We start from the raw sequence: 24,231 nt of genomic DNA, 5'->3' as shown, positions 1-24,231 counted from the left end.
TGAAGAACCATGTGACACTGAAGATTGGAGTAATGATGCTGAAAATTCAGCTTTGATCACAGGAATAAATCACACTTTACTATATATTCACATAGAAAACAGCTGTTTTAAATTGTAATAATATTTCACAATATTACTGTTTTTTTTTGTATTTTTACTCAAATAAAATATGTCAAATATTTGTTGACTTATCTCTCTTTTATCACTCCATAAATCAAAGTAAAATGTTACATGAATCAGGTGAATGATATACGAAACTTCCAGAACAATAGATAGGAATAAAACTGGTAAGTCGCGTGTATGTAAGTGCTTCTGAAGTGGAGAGAAAATGCCTTTTAAAGATATGCAACTGAAATCTACAGACGCAAATAGATAGTGTTATAATAGAAACACTTAAATGTAGGCTATACTTTGGATGTTTTCTTTCCACTAGTTAAGAAAGCAAAATAGGCCAAAATTGACCAATACGTGAAAGTTTCCTTTTACCTTTAGTTTCTCACAGAACATGTGTAAACACATGGCAGGTTACCTGTACAGTGTCGTCTGACTTACCCGATGCCAGGTTCATGTTTCTTTGGTACATGAGTAGAAAGAGAAGCCAGAAGTTTACAACTGAAACCTTCATTCTCTTCAGGGACGCGTGTCCAATTCAACTGATTTTCTTGTTGTTTAACTGTTTTCTACTTGTTCTGCAGAGTTTTCTTGAGGCTACATACTGATTGCATCTTGCTCAGCAGGTTTTGCTGTATATCAGTGTCATTTGTCATTACGCTTAATAGTCTGAAACTATGACAGGAATGCTGGAAAACAATTAGGTTGTGATTTTGTAAGTTAAAAAAAAGTTAAATAAGCAACAGGACCATCACAAGTTTTTATTGAATGAAATTGAAATGTTTATTAAATGCATGTCAAAAACATGTTTGTCTCACATATTACGTACGTACACACACACACACACACACACACACACACACACACACACACACACACACACACACACACACACACACACACACACACACACACACACACACACACACACACACACACACACACACACACACACACACACACACACACACACACACACACACTTTGACAAAGTTAAGTTTGCTAGTTTTCAAATGATAATAGATAAATTGTTGAAAATTAAAATAAGCATATGGATGTTTTGTGGATGTTCATAGTTAATGTAATGGAGGAACTAGGAGACCTTGTGAACTTGAGAAGAAAATTCACTGTGACATTAGGGGTTAACATCTTATCTATAAAAAGCTGATAAGCATTTTGTTGTACATCATATAATGAAAAGACTATGTTAGAGACTGTTGTATATAACCGATACTTCTTAGTTAAACAACACCAACACACCCAGCTTACTAAATGATCTTGCTAAAACTAGTGTGAGTGATTGATGAGTTATGATGTAGAGGAGGAGGTCCATATTGACAGGGGCTGTCAGCTGATTGTTTGCCACGTATAAAGGAAGTATGTTTCAGCTCAAGCCTGAGAAGGTTTTTTTAACAGCAAGGACCGCCTGCATATCAAAGATGAAAGAAGAACAATCATACAGGTGTCAATTATGTTTGTAAAAACAAAACAAAAAAAACAATAACATTGGCCAACATCACTGGTTCATAAACAGTCTAAAATTGTAAATCAGTAAAGGCTATTTTAACCTAACACCTCTCTTAACCAATTTAAATGTGATGTAAAACAATGATGAAAAAAACCAAACACATACTTATATTTTTATTATAGGTGACTCACAATATTATAATCAAAAAGCAGGTTTAGTTTGATTTCTAAGAACAGTTTGCATAATTTCACCTCATATCCTATATGAAGAGATATTAATAAACCAAAACATGTAATACAGAAAATATCTTACATTATATATGTGTAACTGATTAACATACAAGAAGATAGAATATTGTTTTCTTTGCCTGTACAGAGGCATCTGGAATGGAAGCTTGTTTCCACGAAGAAAAAAAAAAAAGGTACGCAATTGTGAGTTGTAAGAATTACTTTGTATTAGTATTTAAGACCTACTCTGACAACTTATGTTTAACTTATTTGCCGTTAATCAATTAATAATCATATTAAATAAATTGCACAATATGGTTACTAAATTAATCACTCTCACACATAAGATTGCGGCGTAAAAATGTTGCGCATTTTCACCTTTTGTCATGTTGCAGCCTTATGCTAAAATGCTTTTTAATAAATTGTTTCAGATCAAACTACACTCCATGCCCCATAATGACAAAGCAAAAAACAGAATTGGTAAAGCTGATGTGAAAAAAAGAAAAAAAAAAAGATTAAGAAAGACTCTCTACCTTCTTCTTGCTGTGCTTTTGTCATCTGTTGTTTTCCAGCTGTCTCGAAACTCTTTCTTATATTTGACCTCCTCCCCGTTAGACAGTATCATGTTATTTTTGAGTGTACCTTCAGAATTTCCATACGTGTCAGAGAGAGAAATCTCTGCAGAGTCAGAGAGAGATTTCACTGCGATGCTTAAGTACTGAAGTTACATAATCCGGCTAAGTAACACATTAGGTTGATTTTACAGAGTAGGAACATACCGCTACAGGCTCCTCTGTGCAGTGACACGTCATCAATGGCAACATCTGACCGGGCTGAGCTTCCTCTACGCCCCTCAAAGATCACCTGATTGAACAATAACATAGATTAGATTAGTTATTATAGTGTTGTATGTTTACTTTACCATGTAAAGCATTTGAAGAACATTAGATAGTTCTCAAATATTTACCTGGAACTTTACATCTGGTTTCAGGTCCACCTGTGCATGATGCCACATGTTTCCTTGGTCTTCTCTCTTCCTCCACACCTCTTTGGCCACATTGCCATATTGCAGCAGGTAGACGCTCAGTCCCATGGTCCAGCTGGAACCATGCATGTGGTACCAGAACTGAAGACACTGAGGTTGAGGGTCAGCACATTGTGCACTGAGGAGACGGGCTGTGTCACCATGGGCAGCACTGTCACCCTCAATGTACATATAAAAACCACCTGGAAAAGAAGTTGTGCAACACAGCTTTTGATTTGATGTGATATAATTTCTATAACTTTGATTTTGAATATGGTGGATTGCCCTCAAATTCTAAAAAAACAAGCCCTACTTCCTGTTGTGTGGTCAGAGGAGGGACCAGTCATTGATGTGGAGGTGGAGCCTCTGTGTCTTGTCCAATCAAAAACATCAGTTGCCAACTGAGTCCAAGCACAAATGTCCCTTTCAAAATCACAGTTGATGCCACAAGCTGTAGAAAAGGAGCACATTTTATTAATGGTTTCATTAGTCTCTTTCTGAAAACAATGGAAGATGCAGATAATTAATCATAGGAGTGCTATTTTCTTGCATCATAAGCAGTGTTGGGTAAGTTACTCAAAAAAAGTAAACCACTACAAATTACTAATTACTTCTTTAACATTGTAATTTGATTACATTACCGATTACTTTATATAAAAAGTAATTAGATTACTAATTACTTAAGTTACTTTGAAAACCTATTAAAACTACAAGAATACACTAAAAACGTGAAACTCAGTTCTTTCCGTAATTTAATATTGCAGACATCCCAAGTCTCCTTCCGGGAGTCTCCTGCATATTGATAGCGGCTCCCTGATGCCTGCAAATTAGTTAAAATCTCCCGGAATCTAGACCGAGCAAGCAAGAGTGCACATGCGAGACAGAAGAGAGGGCCGTTTCTCAATCTGTTATTGTGGACGTGTGAAACGTCATTAGTCGCTGCCCAAGAACTGTTCCAATTCAAAGTTAACATCTAGCCAAGTCCAGTTCAAGACCGCCGATGTATTCTTGATCCGCCCCTTTTACCAAGGATGCATGGAGAGGTGACTTTAACTTTGTAGCCTATTAGAGAGCTGACTTTTGTTTGACTGAACTGTTCGCTTTATTTCTAATTGTATAGCTTCTTATAACTTTTAGGCGACTTATACTTTTATACTGGATATTATTGATCATTAAAACTGACATTTAACAAAAAGAGACAGGGTTATGTAATTTTATTTTATATATTTTAAAATATATAGAATTTTTTTATATTTATTTGACTATACATTCTCTTCACTCTATGTAGCCTACATGTATAATAAAATAAAAAGACAGCTGTCTCTGTTAAAATGTCAGTTTTAATGATCAATAATGTTTTTTTAATGTAGTCAACGAGGTGCGAAAAGCCGGAGGAAAGGATGAGGTGTATAAAGGCCATTTCCCAGGCCAAGCAGGGAGAGTGGATGAGATGGGAGAGTGTGGAACAACGCAAGATGGGCTGGCAAGACCTTTGGTCAATGGAAGAGAGTAGGATCAGTTTCCTTATCAGGTCAGCATATGATGTTCTCCCATCACCACAGAACCTAAACCTCTGGGTAGGAGAGGATCCCTCTTGTCCTTTGTGTTCATCACCTGCCACATTAAGGCACATTTTGACAGGAAGTAAGGTGGCTCTTAGCCAGTCGGTTTACTTGGCGCCATGACCAGGTACTCCGATGTTTGGCTTTAGCATTGGAAGACAAGCGTAACATGACCAATAAGTTGCCACCTGTTCTAGCAAAACATTACACACAGAAGACAATATTCCTCCGCCCAGGTGAGCAACCACCAAGAAAGGGTGTTAAAACCAATTCTCGCCCAGGGCAACTGGAAGCTGCTAGAGACTGGAAAGTGCTGGCTGATCTTGATCAATGGCTTATTTTTCCACCTGAGATTGCCAGCACTAACCTCTGACCAGATATGGTTTTGTGGTCTAGATCAGCACGCATTGTTCAACTGATAGAGTTGACAGTGCCATGGGAGGATGCTGTAGATGAGGCATATGAGAGGAAGAAACTGCGGTATGCTCAGCTGGCCACTGAAGCAGAACAGCGAGGATGGAGAGTCCGGCTTTATCCAGTGGAAGTGGGTTGTCGAGGATTTGTGGCACACTCTACAACCCGGTTCCTCAGAGACGTCCGATTCAGTGGCCAAGAGTTGCGTCGCACAGTAAAGAACTTATCTGAAGCAGCAGAGAGGAGCGGCAACTGGCTGTGGTTGAGACGGAAAGAGTCTGGCTGGCTGTGTACAGGCCGCCATGCTACGGTTTCGAAAAATTCTTGAAAATTTGATGAGTCAGTTGGTTTATTTGTATAGTTTGCATAGTAATTACAGTTATTACGTTCCTGTGTATTTTGCGTGAATGAGGATTGGTGTTTGGACAGATACTGTGTTTTGCGTTAGTATGCCATACGGAACCGTTGCCACTGACCGCTTTAACGTCCGCAGTACGGCTTGACAGCCTTAGTCAAACGGGTTGGCGCGTATGGTCGGGTTGTGAGAGATTGTGGTTAGGTCAAAGGAGCAGCCTCAGCAGCAGGAGGGACGTAAAGGTCAGTAAGCTGGGCTGAGTTTAATGGGAGACGTAGGGGGGTGACTCTGGGACGCCAGAGTCACTGTCGAGCCCTCTTGAGGTGTCGTGGGCTAGTCGACGAAACACTGAGGACGGAAGGTGCCCACTTGAAGACCCTAGAGATGTCCCCTACTCTGCTCAATCCAGACGGTTGTCATGAGGGGACCGCACTGTGGTTGCAGCCGTTGTGTGTGCAAATACACTGCAGCTATTAACACCAGACAGAAGGAGAATCACGTCACCATTTGGAAAGAAGCGTAAATGGATGGAGAAGCATAGGTTACTGTAAAGCTACGTCTTAGTTGGTGCTTATCTTGCCGAAAGCCGAGTACAAATCAGCATGAAGTTTTAACATCTACTCTCGTGTAATGGAAATCATATTTTTAAAATAAAAACAAAAAGAAGCAGGGTTGCATTTTATATATCGTCGTGTTATAAATATATGCAGTGAAGATCATCAATGTACGCGTTGCCTGAACCACATTTGTGTGGCCATTAATATGTTTAAGATTTTTTTTTTTTAAAGAAAAGAGGCAGAGTGGTGTTTTATAACATATTTTGTTTTATTGTTGACGAAAAGAGGCAGAGTTCTACTTTATACCATATTTCGCTTTATTGTTGCCTAAAATATACATAAAGAGATAACCGGAGTAGCCACAGTAGATGAGTGACGCGATCAAGAACGCCGCTGTTCCATTTACAGAATAACCGGACTTGCGTCCTCTTGTCCACGGGAGTTCGTTCTCCTGAGTCGAACTTGGCAAGTCCGAACTACCAAGGACGCAAGTCCAAAGTTTGCATACTTGGTATTGAGAAACGGCCAGACTGTGCTCCAAACCGTGTAGCGCGCGCACGGCGGAGAGAGCGAGAGACCAAGGCCGTTTCTCAATATGCGTTCTTATCTGTACTTGTGTTCTTGTGGATTTGTGAAACGTCATCAGTCGCTGCCCAGGTACTGTCTCAATACACAAGTTTGCATTTTGGCAAGAACGGTTAAAAATCCCGGAAGTGTTCTTGACATGCCCATTTTACCGAGGATGCATCGGTTGGTAACTTGTGTGAACTTGACGGAAGAAATATCCCAGCATTCATTTCGGCATTCAAGGAAGGAGCGGGGAGCAGAAAGGCAGAACAACAGTAAGTCGTTTTTCTACAATTTCGTATGCTATTTCATCACTAAATTCACTTCTGAGAGCATTTGATGCGAGAAAACTACTGTGTAGATTTAAAATATTGCCATTTTTACGCAAATTTATGGCGAATCGAAAATATGCTCAAATATTTTCGGTAGTGAAGAATCTCCATAAGCGCACGCGGGTGTAGCTAGCGAGCCAACCGGCCAGTCATGCTAAAAACCTGGCTGTTATCATCAATAATTCTTGTTATGTTTGGGTACTGAAGACGGCGCTGTGCGGGGGTATTGCGCAATACCAGCAAGAACACATCGCCTCAAACTGTCAGCAGCGTTCTGTGTGCTCGGCACCTTGTAAGTTCATTCTTCCAAGAACAACTAGCAAGAGCGTTCTCCCCAAGAACACAAGTCCGTTCTTTGCATTCTTGGTTTTGAGAAACGGCCCTTGCTTGTGTGTGCGTGTTCGCTCATGAAGCACGTTCTCCGGTAATTTATTAAAGCGCATGCTCATTAACTGACGCAGCCGGCCAAACGTGATTAGAAATGCATTTTACTAAATATGTTTTTCTTAAAAATACATTCGTAACGCAAGTAACTTAATTTTATTGACATAAGTAACTGTAATTAAATTACATAAATATTAAATGTAATGAGTTACATTACTGCGTTATTACGAAAAGTAATTAGAATACACGTGTTATACACAACTCTGATCATAAGTCACAACAGAATGTGATCACACTGCAGTGGTGGATAGTGAACTTACACGCTGAGGGGTTTGGTATTTCTCTACGTTGGATGGGTCCTGATTGTGGCAATGGCACTGAAGGTGGAGCCACGTTTGGTAAATCTGAAAGATATTTACAGTTCTTATAACATTAAGTTAAGAACCCTTTTGAAAAATGTAAAAAAAAAATCATTCTAATGAATAAGTTGACATATTTTAAAGCTGAATGTTTTTTTTACAAAGGGCCGCCACAGAGTTGGAACATACCGCTACAGGCTCCTCTGTGCAGTGACACATCATCAATGGCAACATCTGACTCGGCTGAGCTTCCTCTACGCCCCTCAAAGATCACCTGATTGAACAATAACATAGATTAGATTTGTTATTATTGTGTTGTATGTTTACTTTACCATGTAAAGCATTTGAAGAACATTAGGTAGTTCTCAAAAATGTACTGACCTGGAACTTAACATCTGGTCTCAGGTCAACCTGTGCAAGACGCCACATGTTTCCTTGGTCTTCTCTCTTCCTCCACACCTCTTTGGCCACATTGCCATATTGCAGCAGGTAGACGCTCAGTCCCATGGTCCAGCTGGAACCATGCATGTGGTACCAGAACTGAAGACACTGAAGTTGAGGGTCAGCACATTGTGCACTGAGGAGACGGGCTGTGTCACCATGGGCAGCACTGTCACCCTCGATGTACATATAAAAACCACCTGGAAAAGAAGTTTTGCAACACAGCTTTTGATTTGATGTGAAATAATTTCTATAACTTTGATGTTGAATATGGTGGATTGACCTCAAGATCTAGAAAACAAGACCTACTTCCTGTTGTGTGGTCAGAGGAGGGACCAGTCATTGATGTGGAGGTGGAGCCTCTGTGTCTTGTCCAATCAAAAACATCAGTCGCCAACTGAGTCCAAGCACAAATGTCCCTTTCAAAATCGCAGTTGATGCCACAAGCTGTAGACAGGAGCACATTTTATCAATGATTTCATTAGTCTTTGTCTTAAAACAATGGAAGATGCAGAGAATTAATCATGGGAGTGTTCTTTTCTGGCATCATCAGTCACAACAGAATGTGATCACACTGCAGTGGTGGATAGTGAACTTACACTCTGATGAGGTGTTTGGTATTTCTGCAGTTTGGATGGGTGCATGTTGTGGCGTTGTTGCAGCTGGTGGCAATGGGACTGAAGGTGGAGCCACTTGAATTGGTAAATCTGAAAGATGTGTACAAGTCTTAAATTAATTAGGAAACTTTTTGCAAAATGTAGTAGTCGTTCTACTGAATAGGCTGACTTGTTATTTTTAAATCTGAATGTTTTTACTAAGGTCCGCCACAGAGTAGGAACATACCACTACAGGCTCCTCTGTGCAGTGACACGTCATCAATGGCAACATCTGACCGGGCTGAGCTTCCTCTACGGCCCTCAAAGATCACCTGATAGACCAATAACAAATATTACTGTAGATTATTTTTTAGAGTTTAGTATGCTCTCTTTAACATGTGTATTATTCAAAGAAGAATAAGTAGTTAGTTTTTACTTTTACTGACCTGGAACTTAACATCTGGTTTCAGGTCCACCTGTGCAAGATGCCACATGTTTCCTTGGTCTTCTCTCTTCCTCCACACCTCTTTGGCCACATTTCCATATTGCAGCAGGTAGACGCTCAGTCCCATGGTCCAGCTGGAACCATGCATGTGGTACCAGAACTGAAGACACTGAGGTTGAGGGTCAGCACATTGTGCACTGAGGAGACGGGCTGTGTCACCATGGGCAGCACTGTCACCCTCAATGTACATATAAAAACCATCTGGAAAAGAAGTTGTGCAACAGTTTTTGATTTGATGTGAAATAATTTCTATGACTTTGATGTTGAATATGGTGGTGTTACATGTGCATGTACGTCATTTGTTTTATGTTATGATTTGTTTGTCCTCTAGGGGGCGAGTGTTCTTGTTTGTGTCTTTCTTTATTAGGGACTGATGGCCGGCACCTGTGAAACAAGTACGTTAGGCATAAGCAGTTCAAGCGGCTAAATCTGTTCGGCGGGCGAGGAGGTTCGGCGCGGTCCTGTGTGCTCTTGTGCTGTGTTTTACTTCGGGTTATTTTCCTATGGTTATGTCGACATCACATCTTGTAATAAATCCTATGGAACGAGCTGTGTTGTGATGTCTTCACTTGTGTTACGGCTGCGGTCGTAACAGGTGGATTGACCTCAAGATCTAGAAAACAAGACCTACTTCCTGTTGTGTGGTCAGAGGAGGGACCAGTCATTGATGTGGAGGTGGAGCCTCTGTGTCTTGTCCAATCAAAAACATCAGTTGCCATCTGACTCCAAGCACAGATGTCCCTTTCAAAATCACAGTTGATGATACAAGCTGTAGACAAGGAGCACATTTTATTAATGGTTTCATTAGTCTCTTTCTGAAAACAATGGACAATGTAGAGAATTAATCATGGGAGTGTTATTTTCTGGCATCATAAGTCACAACAGAATGTGATCACACTGCAGTGGTGGATAGTGAACTTACATGCTGAGGGGTTTGGTATTTCTCTACGCTGGATGGGTCCTGATTGTGGCAATGACACTGAAAGTCGAGCCACCTGGTTTGGTAAATCTGAAAGATATTTTCAGTTCTTATAACATTAATTTAAGAACCCTTTTGAAAAACGTAAAAAAATAAATAATTCTAATGAATAAGTTGACATTTTAAAGCTGAATGTTTTTTTTACAAAGGGCAGCCACAGAGTAGGAAAATACCGCTACAGGCTCCTCTGTGCAGTGACACATCATCAATGGCAACATCTGACTGGGCTGAGCTTCCTCTACGACCCTCAAAGATCACCTGATTGAACAATAACATAGATTAGATGTGTTATTATTTTGTTGTATGTTTACTTTACCATGTAAAGCATTTGAAGAACATTAGATAGTTCTCAAAAATCTACTGACCTGGAACTTAACATCTGGTTTCAGGTCAACCTGTGCATGATGCCACATGTTTCCTTGGTCTTCTCTCTTCCTCCACACCTCTTTGGCCACATTGCCATATTGCAGCAGGTAGACGCTCAGTCCCATGGTCCAGCTGGAACCATGCATGTGGTACCAGAACTGAAGACAATGAGGTTGAGGGGCAGCACATTGTGCACTGAGGAGACGGGCTGTGTCACCATGGGCAGCACTGTCACCCTCGATGTACATATAAAAACCACCTGGAAAAGAAGTTTTGCAACACAGCTTTTGATTTGATGTGAAATAATTTCTATAACTTTGATGTTGAATATGGTGGATTGACCTCAAGATCTAGAAAACAAGACCTACTTCCTGTTGTGTGGTCAGAGGAGGGACCAGTCATTGATGTGGAGGTGGAGCCTCTGTGTCTTGTCCAATCAAAAACATCAGTCGCCAACTGAGTCCAAGCACAGATGTCCCTTTCAAAATCACAGTTGATGCCACAAGCTGTAGACAAGGAGCACATTTTATTAATGATTTCATTAGTCTTTTCCTTAAAACAATGGAAGATGTAGAGAATTAATCATGGGAGTGTTATTTTCTGGCATCATCAGTCACAACAGAATGTGATCACACTGCAGTGGTGGATAGTGAACTTACACTCTGATGAGGTGTTTGGTATTTCTGCAGTTTGGATGGATGCATGTTGTGGCATTGTTGCAGCTGGTGGCAATGGGACTGAAGGTGGAGCCACTTGATTTGGTAAATCTGAAAGATGTGTACAAGTCTTAAAATAATTAAGAAACTTTTTGCAAAATGTAGTAGTCGTTCTACTGAATAGGCTGACTTGTTATTTTTAAATCTGAATGCTTTTACTAAGGTCTGCCACAGAGTAGGAACATACCACTACAGGCTCCTCTGTGCAGTGACACGTCATCAATGGCAACATCTGACCGGGCTGAGCTTCCTCTACGGCCCTCAAAGATCACCTGATAGACCAATAACAAATATTACTGTAGATTATTTTTTAAGAGTTTAGTATGTTCGCTTTAACGTGTATTATTCAAAGAAGAATTAGTTAGTTTTTACTTTTACTGACCTGGAACTTAACATCTGGTCTCAGGTCCACCTGTGCAAGATGCCACATGTTTCCTTGGTCTTCTCTCTTCCTCCACACCTCTTTGGCCACATTGCCATATTGCAGCAGGTAGACGCTCAGTCCCATGGTCCAGCTGGAACCATGCATGTGGTACCAGAACTGAAGACACTGAGGTTGAGGGTCAGCACATTGTGCACTGAGGAGACGGGCTGTGTCGCCATGGGCAGCACTGTCACCCTCGATGTACATATAAAAACCACCTGGAAAAGTGGATCAGGAGACTCTTGAGCAGAACAATTATAGAATTTCTGCAACGCAAATTTATTTAATAATGTGACAATTATAATTTTAATGGTGGAATGACCTCAAGAACTAGAAGACCAAACCTACTTCCTGTTGTGTGGTCAGAGGAGGGACCAGTCATTGATGTGGAGGTGGAGCCTCTGTGTCTTGTCCAATCAAAAACATCAGTCGCCAACTGAGTCCAAGCACAGATGTCCCTTTCAAAATCACAGTTGATGCCACAAGCTGGAGGAAATAAGCAAATTTCATTCATTTTTTCAATAGTCTTTTCCTTAAAACAATGGAAGATGTAGAGAATTAAACATGGGGGTGTTATTTTTTGGCATCATCAGTCACAACAGAATGTGATCACACTGCAGTGGTGGATAGTGAACTTACACTCTGATGAGGTGTTTGATATTTCTGCAGTTTGGATGGGTGCATGTTGTGGCGTTGTTGCAGCTGGTGGCAATGGGACTGAAGGTGGAGCCACCTGATTTGGTAAATCTGAAAGATGTGTACAAGTCTTAAGAAATTAATTACGTACCTTTTTGCAAAACTTAGTAGTCGTTTTACTGAATAGGCTGACTTGTTATTTTTAAATCTGAATGTTTTTACTAAGGTCTGCCACAGAGTAGGAACATACCGCTACAGGCTCCTCTGTGCAGTGACACGTCATCAATGGCAACATCTGACCGGGCTGAGCTACCTCTACGCCCCTCAAAGATCACCTGATAGACCAATAACATATGTCAATATATTAGATCTAATAATTTAGTTTATTTTGAAGAAGATTATGTAGTTCTCAAACTTTTCCTGACCTTAAACTTAACATCTGATATCAGGTCCACCTGTGCAAGATGCCACATGTCTCCATGGTCTTCATTCATCTTCCAGACCTCCTTGGCCACATTGCCCTCCAGTATGTGGACGCTCAGTCCCATGGCCCAGCTTGAACCATGCATGTGATACCAGAACTGAAGACACTGAGGTTGAGGGTCAGCACATTCTGCACTGAGGAGACGGGCCGTGTCGCCATAAGTTGCGCTGTCACCCTCGATGTACATATAAAAACCACCTGGACCAGGAAACGGAGACATCTGAGTAAGGAAATGTTCAAAAAATGGAAATTTTACAAGATGTAAAATTGTGAATGTTGACCTACTTCCTGTTGTGTGGTCAGAGGAGGGACCAGTCATTGATGTAGGGGTGGAGCCTGTGTGTCTTGTCCAATCAAATACGTCAGTCACCATCTGAGTCCAACTGCAGGTGTCCTTTTCAAAATCACAGTTCATTCTACAATCTGTCAAAACAAAGCAACCATATAATTATCATGCCAAGCAGTTGACCACAGTCTGATACACCGATATGCAGCATATGAACGCCTTTTTAAACATTAAAACTTAGCTCACCTATAAAGTGATGTCTAATTTGTCACAAATCCTTCTTTTCAACCTCTCCCTTTTTGTTTGTGTAACACCCACTTTTCTAAGTTCATTCATTTCACATGAATATTCTCAAGACACTTTTATGTTTTTATTGCATTGAAGATATACTGCACATTTTATCAGCTTGTGTATTCCCTGAAACTATACTCATGTTTTCTGCAGTTTAAACTACAAAAACGTGTACTGGTACATTTACTTACGAATAATGTTTAGTCATGCCCAACAATTTTTCTCACTGAATATCCCATTTTACTTGAAAAAACAACAACAGCAGCATTACAGAAGTAAACAGGGTTGTGCATCCCAGTGTTTTTCATCACTTTTACATAAACTTTATTATAGAAAGTCTTACTTGGTTGGGGGTTAATTGAGTTTGGAGTAGTCAGATGGGGTGCCAGAGTGCTCGAGTCTGAATCTTCTGCGGATGAATATCAAATTCATGAGATGAGATCAAATCAAATTAACTGAAGCTTGCTTTAATCATGTAATATAAAAAATTCAAAAGGATTATACCTTAAGTAAATAAATTAATATCCAGTTAACAACAGCATTTCCGAAGTAGAATTAGATTAAGACTATTCTTAAAGGGATAGTTCACCCAAAAATGAAAATTCTGTCAGTATTTACTCACCCTCATGTTGTTCCAACCCCGTAAGACCTTCATTCATCTTCGGAACACGAATTAAGATATTTTTGATGAAATCTGAGAGCTGGATCACTCAAAAATAACGACTTTATTTCAACTATTAATTTCCTTCTCTGTTGGCCTCTAGTCAGTTAACTTAGTGTAATGGCGTAGAGCTACGTCTCACGTAGGCTCACTATTGGCCGACGCTGGTCATGAGGGTGATGCGTGTGACGTACAACAACAGAAGCTCTACGCTATTACACTAGTGAACTCACTCGAGGCCCACAGAGAAGGAAATGAATAGTTGAAATAAAGTCGTTATTTTTGTTTGTTTTTGCGCACAAAAAGTATTCTTGTTGTTTGATAAACTTAAGATTGAGCCACTGTAGTCACTTGGACTATTTTAACGATGTCTGTAATAACTTTTCGGGGCCTGCAAGTTCAATCCCTCAAGAACATATGGAGGAGTGATCCAGCTCTCAGATTTCATCAAAAATATCTTAATTCGTGTTCCGAAGATGAACGAAGGTCTTACGGGGTTGGAACAACATGAGGGTGAGTAAATACTGACAGAATTTTCATTTTTGGGTGAACTATCCCTTTAAGGAGTAAAGCTAAAAAACAAAAAAACAAACTAAGTGGTCACGGATCATGCCACACAAAAATAATCAGATTCAAAATATGTTTTATAGATCAGTCTGTAATAGATTTATATCTTCAACACTTACTATCACATGCACCATACATTATGACCACATCATCTATGGCCACATCTGAGCGTTGATCTGAGCCCCTTATGCCTTCTATGATGACCTGAAACAGTCCATATCAGAGTATTAACAAACAGTCTTTCATCCATCATGTTTGCTTATGCACTTAATTTTGACCTCTGAATTCATTAACAAGTAGAATGCGTTGATGTCATATCCACACACAGTAACTTACCTGGAATGGCTGTTGTGGTTGGATTTCAACTTGGCCTTGGTACCAGCTGTTGCCCTGGTTGTTGGCTCTGGACCATATTTTGATGGCTTGGTTGTTCTCATATATGTAGAGGTTAAGAGACATAGCATTTGCCAGGCCGTACATGTGGAACCAGAAACTCAAACACTGCCTGCCAGAAGTGTTGCAGACAGGACTCATCATTCGGGCTGAGTCGCCATGGACCACGCTATCCCCCTCAATATACATGTAAAAGCCGCCTATATATAACAGTCAGAAAAGTGAATGAGACAGTAAAAAAATTTTTAAGTTGTTTTACCCATGTATTGACTGGGACACCGACCCAATGTCTACAATAAATCTGCTCCACAGAATCTCAACAGAATCCCATAGTCTACTTCATATTTTATTAACCAATTTTCCCAGCAAACTTACTTCCTGTGGTGTGGTCACTAGGTGGTCCAGTGAAGTTTGATGGCGTTGTCCCTGACCATCTGGTCCAATCAAAACTGTCTTGGATAAGTTGTTCCCACCCACATTCATCCTGATCAAAGTTACAGCTCCACAGGCAACCTGTATGATGACAAAGGAATTAAAAATTGTATATAAACAGCTCGACCAAAAAAGAAATAGAAAAAAGAAAATAAATCACTGTTTGGATTTAAATAGGCAAGAGCACATTCACTGAAAGTCTTTATGATGTGCTGGAGTAGTACAGGATCTTAACCCAAAATTGATGATCTTGAAATAAAATCTCAACATTTATTTCCATCAAGAGGTGCATCAATTTTTGTTCAAGATCTTGTATTGACAATGCAAGAGTCCAGCACTCTGTAAAGTCTCCTCCAGCACATCCCAAAGACTTTCAATTAATTTAAGCTCTGTACTCAGAGGTGTTAATTTATGTGTGAAAATGATTCTTCATTCTCCCTCAGTCCCAACCCTTCTTTCGCAATTTGAGCCTGATTAATCTTGGTTATGTCATCCTGGAATATGGCCACGATGTTTCGTCCTACATGGTTTGTTAAGAAATGAAAATCTACACACTCCATAAATTAGCATTAAAAGAAGTGTTGGCAAGCATATAACATACTAGAAACATAATAATCACTATAAAAATGATCCAATCATAGACTCTTAAGCATTTTAAATCCCAACAGCAACTTTTTTTTTGGGTCCGGTCTGGTGAAACTCGAAAAATTTGAATATCGTGCAAAAGTAATTTTGATGATTATGGCTTACAGCTTATGAAAACCCCACATTCAAAATTTAAGACAATTAGAATATTACATTATTATATTAAATACAGAAATGTCGGCCCTCTGAAAAGTATAGTCATGAATATGTATATAGGGTTACACTTTATTTTAAGGTGTCATTGTTACAGTGTAATTAAATATTTAAGTACAGTGTAACATTAATTAACTACATGTACTTACTATAGGGTTAGGGTAGAATTAGGATTTGGTTGAGGGTTAATTGCATGTAATTAGGCATAATATACTGTTACTACTATGGTAATTACATGTAGCATATGTAACAAGGACACTGTAAAATAGAGTATTACCGTATATAGTTATATATACTAAATATACTATGTATATTATTTTCTCCTTTTAATTTGAATTACTGAAATACATGAACTGTTGCACAATATTCTAATTGTTTGAGTTTCACCTGTACACAATAAAGAAAAAGAGAAAGACTTCTTACTTGCAGATGAGGTTGGTGTGGGCTTGTCTGTTGGTGGTGGTGAAGGATTGGCAACTGTATGGAAGCAGAAAAAGTTCAGAGATTTAAGGTTTCATTTGAGTTGTTGCCTTGCCGTTTTTTCATCTACTATACTGAAAGAAAGAAATGATTTAGCAAACTACTCCTATGTTAAGTCAAGGCAGGATTATTTATGTTGTACATTTCATACAATGATAATTCTTTTACATAAGCAATTAAGAAAAAAGTATAAAAAGCATGTAAATGTTAAGTTGAAAATGATTTTATAATATATTAAAGTGAATAAAAAGTTTTAAAAAATCAAAAGATACGGACATATTTTTTTTCCAAAAAAAGAAAGAAAATGTGCAGCACAATGAACAGCTAAAAAGATATATATATATATATATATATATATATACTGTATATATATATATATATATATATATATATACTATATACAATCCCAAATCAGAAAAAGTTGGGACATTTTGTAAAATGCAATAAAATCAAGAATCTGTTATTTGTTCATTCTTTTCAACCTTTTTTTAACTGACAAAAGTACAAAGAAAAGTTTCCCAATGTTTTCACTGACCAACATAATTGTATTTTGTAAATTTGAACAAATTTTGATTTTGATGGCTGCAACACACCCCAAAAAAGTTGGGACAGAGACATGTTTACCACTGTATCACTTCACCTTTCCTTTTAATTACACTTTTTAAGCATTTGGGAGTTAAGTATACTAATTGTTGGAGTTTTGTTAGTGGAATATTTGCCCAATCTTGTCAGATACAAGACAGCCGCTCAACAGTCTGTGGTCATCATTGCCTGATTCTCCTTTTCATGATGGGTCATTTTCATTTTCCATAAGAGACATATCTGGACTGCAGTAAACAGGCAGGCACATTCCTTCTATGGTGCAGAGTGTCTAGAAACTAAGAACTCGCCGGCATCTCCACATAGAACTGATGTAAAGCTTTCCCTTGCATAACAGAGATTCAAGTGGCATTTCTTAATGCAGAGTCAGACTGTGTTCAGTGAAAATGGTATTCCAAATTACTCCTGAGCACATGTGGCTGTATTTAACGGATTAGCATGATGGTATCTTGTGCAATGCCATCTGAGGGCTCAAAGGTCACGCACATTCAACAGAGGTCTACTGCCTTACCCTACACAGACTGAGATTTCTCTGGATTCCCTGAATCTTGTGACAATATTATGTATGGAAGATGATGAAAGGCATAAATGCTTTGCAATCTTGCATTGAGAAATGTGATTTTTTAATTGTTTGACAATTCTCTCAAGATATTTGGCACAAAGTGATGAGCCATGACCCATCTTTGCTTAAAAAGACTGAGAAGCATTTTACACCCAAACATGATACCCACAACTATTACCAATTCACCTGCTCATTGTGGACTGTTTCAAAATAGTTGGATAATCTAATTTGGATAGTCTTTTCACTTTTATTTGGTCTCTGTCCCAACTTTTTTGGGGTGTGTTGCAGCCATCAAAATCAAAATTTGTTCACATTTACAAAATACATTTATTTTAGTCAGTGAAAACATTGGAAAACGTTTATTTGTACTTTTGTCAGCTAATAAAAGGTTAAATAGAATGAACAAATCACAGATTCTTTTGTCAGCTAATAAAAGGTTAAATAGAATGAACAAATCACAGATTCTTGATTTTATTGCATTTTACAAAATGTAGGACAAATGGGACAAATGTTTAATAAGACAAATATGATTGAAGATTATTATTGAACGATGTATAGAATAAACAATTATGCACTTACAACAGAAGGTGTGATTTCTCCAGTCTGGCAGAAACACCTCTGCTATCTCACAAGCAGACACATAGTCCTCCAAAGAGGTGCAGAGCAGAGCCATGTCCCCCTGGGAAATACAGTAATCAGAAACGCAGCTGCTGACGTAGATCTGTGGTGGAACGAACCAGTGGCACTCTTTGAAAGCATCTTCAAACAGTTCACTGCACTTTGTATATGCATCATCCTCCAGGTCTGGATGACACGTAGGGGGGTCTGGAGAGCCATCACTGCAACTGGGAAAAAGGTAGGGGGAAAAAACAGTACATTATGTATTTAATATTACAATGTAGCTTTTTATAATAATAAATGCATACATAAATCATTCATTAATTAAAATAGTGTGGCAGATGTTTTTATGCCCCTTTGTAATTCACATTCGATGAATCAATCACCGTCACATCCCCAGTTTAAAGGGATAGTTCACCCAAAAATGAAAAACAGCCCATGGTTTACTCACCCTCAAGTCATCCTAGGTGTATTCAGACGAATACAATCGGAGTTATATAAAAAAATGTCCAGGCTCTTCCAAGCTTTATAATTGCAGTGAATGCATGTATATTTTTTGTAAGTCCATCAAAGTGTATCCATCCATGATAAAAGAGCTGGGGTGTTAATAAAGGCCTTCTGAAGTGAGCGATGAGTTTGTGTAAGAAAAATATATCCATATTTAAAACTTTATCAACTAAAATAACTAGCTTCCAGCAGACGCTGTAAGCATTGATTTACGGTGGAAAACTAACCCTTGACCTTGACGTTCAACGTAATGATGAACGCGGAAGCACAGGCGATAGAGTAAAACAAAACACCAGTCACTAATTAGAAGTCTATAACAAATTTTTTTAAAGAGAAATGTCGGAGAAGCTTGAATTTGTTGCCCAGCTCTGTTTGTTTGAACCGCAAGAGGCGAGGCGTCAAAGCTTACGCTACTCCTACATCATACATCATCAAGTTGTATGATTTTGGCATAAGTCGACTTGTGTAGACCATCTGCCAGAAACTAGTTATTTTAGTCGATAAAGTTTTAAATAGGGAAATTGTTCTTACACAAAACGCATCGCTTCACTTCAGAAGGCCTTTATTAACCCTGCAGAGCCGTGTGGATTACTTTTGTAATGGATGGATGTACTTTATGGACTTCAAAAAATATACATCCATTCACTGCCACTAGGAAGAGCCAGGGCATTTTTTAATATAACTCTGAATGTATTCGTCTGAAAGAAGAATGTCATATACACCTAGGATGACTTGAGGGTGAGTAAATCATGGGCTAATTTTAATTTTTGGGTTAACTATCCCTTTAAAGTCGCTTGGTAAATGAATCGTGAACGATTAATGACTGAATCATTCAAAGAGGTTTCGTGAACAGGATCAGCCAATTCATTACGATTACGATTCATTCACGAATCGGTCATTGCTACATCGCCAAGAAAAGCTTGAGTGAATGTAATTTGAAGAGAATAATAACTTAAATTTCGGTCTGTTTATCTCACTATCATATGGCTTTATAAGAATTAGCCTATGTTGTTTTTTTTGCAATTTGGAGTCTGAACGCCCCAGTAGGCTACTCAGTATGAACGAACTATCCCTTTAAATCATCAGGCGCAAACATATTTGGAGTTTTTACTTTTTTGTTTGCTTAAGGGGAACAGTTTGTCCTTTTTTTACGGATTCAACTGAATATTTTAGGACTTAGTACGAATTCTGTGAGGATTCAGTGAGCTCTTACGGCCAGTCACTGTCGTTGGTGTTCCAGCTGCTGGCGAACTCGTGCGAATCCGCTACTGTGTTTCCGTCGGGTGTCAGAAAATCGTCAAACTGAGTTCCGGAGTAGGTGCCGCACAGGCCGCACAACACTCCTCTGTAGCGTTCATCCACCTGGACGAACAGCCTGGCGTTTCCAAACAGCAGCCTCAGACCGAAGTTTGTATCAACTTGGGCGTAAGGTCCTGACTGAGACACAAACACAGAAGAACCAAACTCCACGGGGAGGCGGACCTGACTACCGTTTACCTGGAGGGGGGAAGAAAACAAGGTGAGGAATTTTCCAGTGCATCTCATGAAGCCTGTGAAGAAAATGTCAAAACGAAAAAAGAGCTGTATTTAGGACCATGAAGATTTTTTATTAATTAGCATGATATATTTTTGTTACTGTAACTACAATTACTGTTAGGCCTTTTCCACATCACGGTGGAATATGAGAATATATATATATTTTTTGCATTAAATATTGAGGCAATGTATTTAAAACCCTTGTGCATCCTTATGGACATTTTTGTCCTTTTCAGTTTTGTTTTTTTGATAACTTTGTCTGTGTTAATGCTAACTGCATGAAATTTGCTGCAGGTGTGTATTTTTATTGGAATTTTAATATTTCACCTTCATTTCCTTTAAAAAATCTATTTTGCACTAGGTACAAAAAATACTCCCACTCAGCGCCTTTTGGACAAAAATGTCCCCATTGAAACGAATTAAAACTGCGATTTTTAATCCCAGTGCCATTCAACTATAAAATGATGCAATCTTTCTTAACAGGCTTTCATTCTGTTGGCAAGGCTTCAAAATTTACATTTTTACTATTTTTTATCAGATTGTGCCATTTTTTCAGGTTTGGCATATAAAGCAAATGATCACTTTATTGTTGTTTTCTGCTGTTTTCGGCTTATGCATATTATAGAGCCAATTAGATAAATTATGAAGCTATAATTGTGTGGGTGTGTTGGTATGGATGTCAGAGTGTGGTTTGTATGTGTGTACTGAAAGTTTTAGGTGTGTGTGTGGGTTTTCTTTCTTTCAGTTTGAAAGAAAGAAATTATATTGTACTGGAAATCACAAATCCCACCACATGTAAATGAGTCATACCCTTGGCAGAGTCACAGATCCTGCCATGTGAAAACTGAAAAGGTCAAAAAGTTACTGAGCTTTGAGGATTTTTTTCATTCAAACACATTTCTTATTACTTGCTTGCACCTTTTCATTTGTTATTGTTTTTTTACAAAGATAAAAGGTGAGCTTGACTTTGATGTAGAAGTTTAGAAGCTCCACAACACATTGTTTTTGTTTTCACAGAAAATGGTGATTGTTTTGTCTGGAAGATTTTCGTTGACACAAGTGCTCTCACAGCCAAACCTATAACATATCCAAGGTTGTAATATTTAAAGAAAAAAAAATCTGCTTAGCATTTAGTATATGGAATATTTTTATTATTATTATAATTTTTATAAAAAAAACAAGTGGCATTATGTAAAGAAACCAGCGTTAAAAGGGTTAAAATTCTGAAAATTAATGACTGTTTGGTAATTATGATTAGAACTGATGCTAGTAAAAAATCTAAGTCAGTGAAAGTGGAAAAAAATATTTATCTATAATATTTTTATGACACTTTTTTGACATGGAAATTTTTGTCCTTTATGGGCCTGAGTGGTAGTTTTGTTTTTTATCTGATACTGCATAAAAAATATGATTGCATCAAAATTAATATTGTTGTTAATTATTGGCATATCCAAGGCTGTAATATTTAAAGAAAAAAAATCCTGCTTAGAATTTAGTATATAGAAAATTATTATTATTATTCTAATTTTTATAAACATCAACAGTGGCATTATGTAAAGAAGCCGACGTTTAAAGGGTTAAAATTCTGAAAATTAATGACTGTTTGGTAATTATGATTAGAACTGATGCTAGTAAAAAATCTAAGCCAGTGAAAGTGTAAAAAAATATTAATCTATAATATTTTTATGACACTTTTTTGACATGGACATTTTTGTCCTTTATGGGCCTGAGTGGTAGTTTTGTTTTTTATCTGATACTGCATAAAAAATATGATTGCATCAAAATTAATATTGTTGTTAATTATTGACATATCCAAGGCTGTAATATTTAAAGAAAAAAAATCCTGCTTAGAATTTAGTATATAAAAAATTATTATTATTATTCTAATTTTTATAAACTTCAACAGTGGCATTATGTAAAGAAACCGACGTTTAAAGGGTTAAAATTCTGAAAATTAATGACTGTTTGGTAATTATGATTAGAACTGATGCTAGTAAAAAATCTAAGCCAGTGAAAGTGTAAAAAAATATTAATCTATAATATTTTTATGACACTTTTTTGACATGGACATTTTTGTCCTTTATGGGCCTGAGTGGTAGTTTTGTTTTTTATCTGATACTGCATAAAAAATATGATTGCATCAAAATTAATATTGTTGTTAATTATTGACATATCCAAGGCTGTAATATTTAAAGAAAAAAAATCCTGCTTAGAATTTAGTATATAGAAAATTATTATTATTATTCTAATTTTTATAAACATCAACAGTGGCATTATGTAAAGAAACCGACGTTAAAAGGGTTAAAATTCTGAAAATTAATGACTGTTTGGTAATTATGATTAGAACTGATGCTAGTAAAAAATCTAAGTCAGTGAAAGTGTAAAAAAATATTAATCTATAATATTTTTATGACACTTTTTTGACATGGACATTTTTGTCCTTTATGGGCCTGAGTGGTAGCTTTTTTTTAAATCTGATACTGCATAAAAAATATTAATGCATCAAAATTAATGTTGTTTTTAATGATTGACATATCCAAGGCTGTAATAATCAAAGAAAAAAAATTCTGCTTAGCATTTAGTAAATTGAAAATAATTACTATTTTTCTTTTTTTCATAAAAAAACAACAGTGGCATTATGTAAACAAACCCACATTTTAAGGGTTAAAATTCTGAAAATTAATGAATGTTTGGTCATTATGATTAGAGCTGATGCTGGTTAAAAAATTGATGTCAGTGAAAGTGGAAAAAAATATAAATCTATAATATTTTTATGACAGTTTTTGGATACGGACATTTTTGTCCTCCATGTACCTATGAGTAACTTTTTTTAATTGATGCACAAGGGTTAACCCACGGTCTCACAGACAAGGTTTAAGAAAAGTCCCTAGACAAAAATGTATGTTTGAGGTAGGCCTACCTTAACTGAAAGCAACTTGCACTGGCATATCGTCATATTTCATTGTTTTGTCTCAAGATGCAACCAGTAATGTTTTTTAAGGCACATTCATAAAAGCTACTTAAGTGTCCTAATTTATCTTAAACCTAATCCTGGTTTAATCTAAGACCTGTCTGTGAAAACAGGCCCAAGTCTTGAAGTGAGATTAATTGTTTGAGTTTATGCTTATGATAAGAAAAACTATCTGCCGATGGGGTCAGAATTAATTTTTTTTTTAATTCAAAGGAAATTATTATTCTTGTTTATTCTTCATCCCCCGGTTTCATAGATGACGTGTAAGCCTATCCCAGACTAAAATGCATGTTTGAGCTGTTTTAACTGAAAGCTACTTGCACCGGCATGTATGTCAGTGCCATTGTTTTGTCTCAAGATGCGCACCAGTAATGTTGTTTTCTAAGGCATGTTTATAAAAGCTACTTAAATTTCGTTATTGAACTAAGGCCTAATACTGACTTATTTAAGATTTGTTTGTGAAACCAGGCCTTCATGTCTTAAATTGTCACCATGGGGAAAAATGCAAAGGTCCAAAAGTAAGCTTCATTTTCTATATGAAAAATATTATTTATTTTTTTTTTCTTGTGATTTTGAATTAAAATGACAGGTTCATATTTTTGAAAGGATATTTGTGATCCTATTTGTGTTCAGCTTTTAAGACTGGGGCATTATACAAAATTTAATATGATAACATAGATTCTGCCAAAATACTGTTGATCTATTCTGCTATAAAATCATGATACATTTAATGTAGGATCTCCTTCAAACTGTCTAAGATGCTTTCAGAATCTTCTGTCATTTTTAAAAAATATGTTTTTACTGGATGCTGATCCCAAGTTGGCACAGTTGTAGTAAACATGACTGTAGTAATTTTGGTAATCTGCTGGGAACTATGTTAGACTGGTAAATGTTTGATAATGTTTATTTTATAATAGTCCCAAATCATTGTCAATTATAAAAATGTGCTTAGATTTGTTAAAACTGGGTCATGCATTTGCTGGCACATTGTTTTATCTTTTTAAGGGCCAGAGAGTGTTGTG

The 24,231-nt window shown here is 37.5% G+C and overlaps 2 protein-coding genes across 2 annotated transcripts in view; both read right to left on the bottom strand.

The window, feature by feature from the left end:
• Positions 1 to 1,158: 1,158 nt before the first annotated feature.
• On the bottom strand, positions 1,159 to 13,499 carry LOC143731164 (MAM and LDL-receptor class A domain-containing protein 1). The gene is made up of 26 exons (XM_077221830.1): positions 13,428 to 13,499; positions 12,793 to 12,930; positions 12,449 to 12,705; positions 12,274 to 12,358; positions 12,027 to 12,134; positions 11,736 to 11,873; positions 11,346 to 11,605; positions 11,151 to 11,235; positions 10,907 to 11,014; positions 10,616 to 10,753; positions 10,247 to 10,506; positions 10,055 to 10,139; positions 9,825 to 9,911; positions 9,534 to 9,671; positions 8,844 to 9,103; positions 8,645 to 8,729; positions 8,401 to 8,508; positions 8,111 to 8,248; positions 7,742 to 8,001; positions 7,550 to 7,634; positions 7,322 to 7,405; positions 3,144 to 3,281; positions 2,774 to 3,033; positions 2,586 to 2,670; positions 2,340 to 2,484; positions 1,159 to 1,537 (listed from the first exon to the last, which is right to left on the bottom strand). Exons 2-26 carry the CDS (start codon positions 12,920 to 12,922, stop codon positions 1,501 to 1,503), a joined length of 3,564 nt encoding a protein of 1,187 aa, XP_077077945.1. The 5' UTR covers positions 12,923 to 12,930; positions 13,428 to 13,499; the 3' UTR covers positions 1,159 to 1,500.
• Positions 13,500 to 14,420: 921 nt separating this feature from the next.
• The window catches only part of LOC143731163 (zonadhesin-like), a 41,500-nt gene continuing 31,689 nt past the window's right edge, over positions 14,421 to 24,231 (bottom strand). The window contains exons 9-14 of the mRNA XM_077221829.1: positions 19,916 to 20,199; positions 18,157 to 18,422; positions 16,359 to 16,412; positions 15,081 to 15,218; positions 14,649 to 14,905; positions 14,421 to 14,516 (exon numbers count right to left, since the gene is read on the bottom strand). Of these exons, the coding sequence (XP_077077944.1) occupies positions 14,421 to 14,516; positions 14,649 to 14,905; positions 15,081 to 15,218; positions 16,359 to 16,412; positions 18,157 to 18,422; positions 19,916 to 20,199 (1,095 nt within the window). The remainder of the gene's footprint in view (positions 14,517 to 14,648; positions 14,906 to 15,080; positions 15,219 to 16,358; positions 16,413 to 18,156; positions 18,423 to 19,915; positions 20,200 to 24,231) is intronic.

The sequence above is a fragment of the Siphateles boraxobius genome, unplaced genomic scaffold (assembly GCF_051911475.1).
Source record: "Siphateles boraxobius isolate OS27281-9 unplaced genomic scaffold, OSU_SipBor_1 86, whole genome shotgun sequence".
NCBI classification, from domain to species: domain Eukaryota; kingdom Metazoa; phylum Chordata; class Actinopteri; order Cypriniformes; family Leuciscidae; genus Siphateles; species Siphateles boraxobius.
This window is presented reverse-complemented; position numbering and strand designations above follow the sequence as displayed.

Coding starts and splice junctions, on each gene's coding strand:
- LOC143731164 (XM_077221830.1), bottom strand. CDS start 12,922: ATGAACTGTGATTTTGAAAAGGACACCTGCAGTTGGACTCAGATGGTG. Junction 11,874..12,026: donor ATCAAACACCTCATCAGAGT/GTAAGTTCACTA, acceptor TATTTCCTCCAG/CTTGTGGCATCAACTGTGAT. Junction 3,282..7,321: donor AATACCAAACCCCTCAGCGT/GTAAGTTCACTA, acceptor CCTTTTCTACAG/CTTGTGGCATCAACTGTGAT.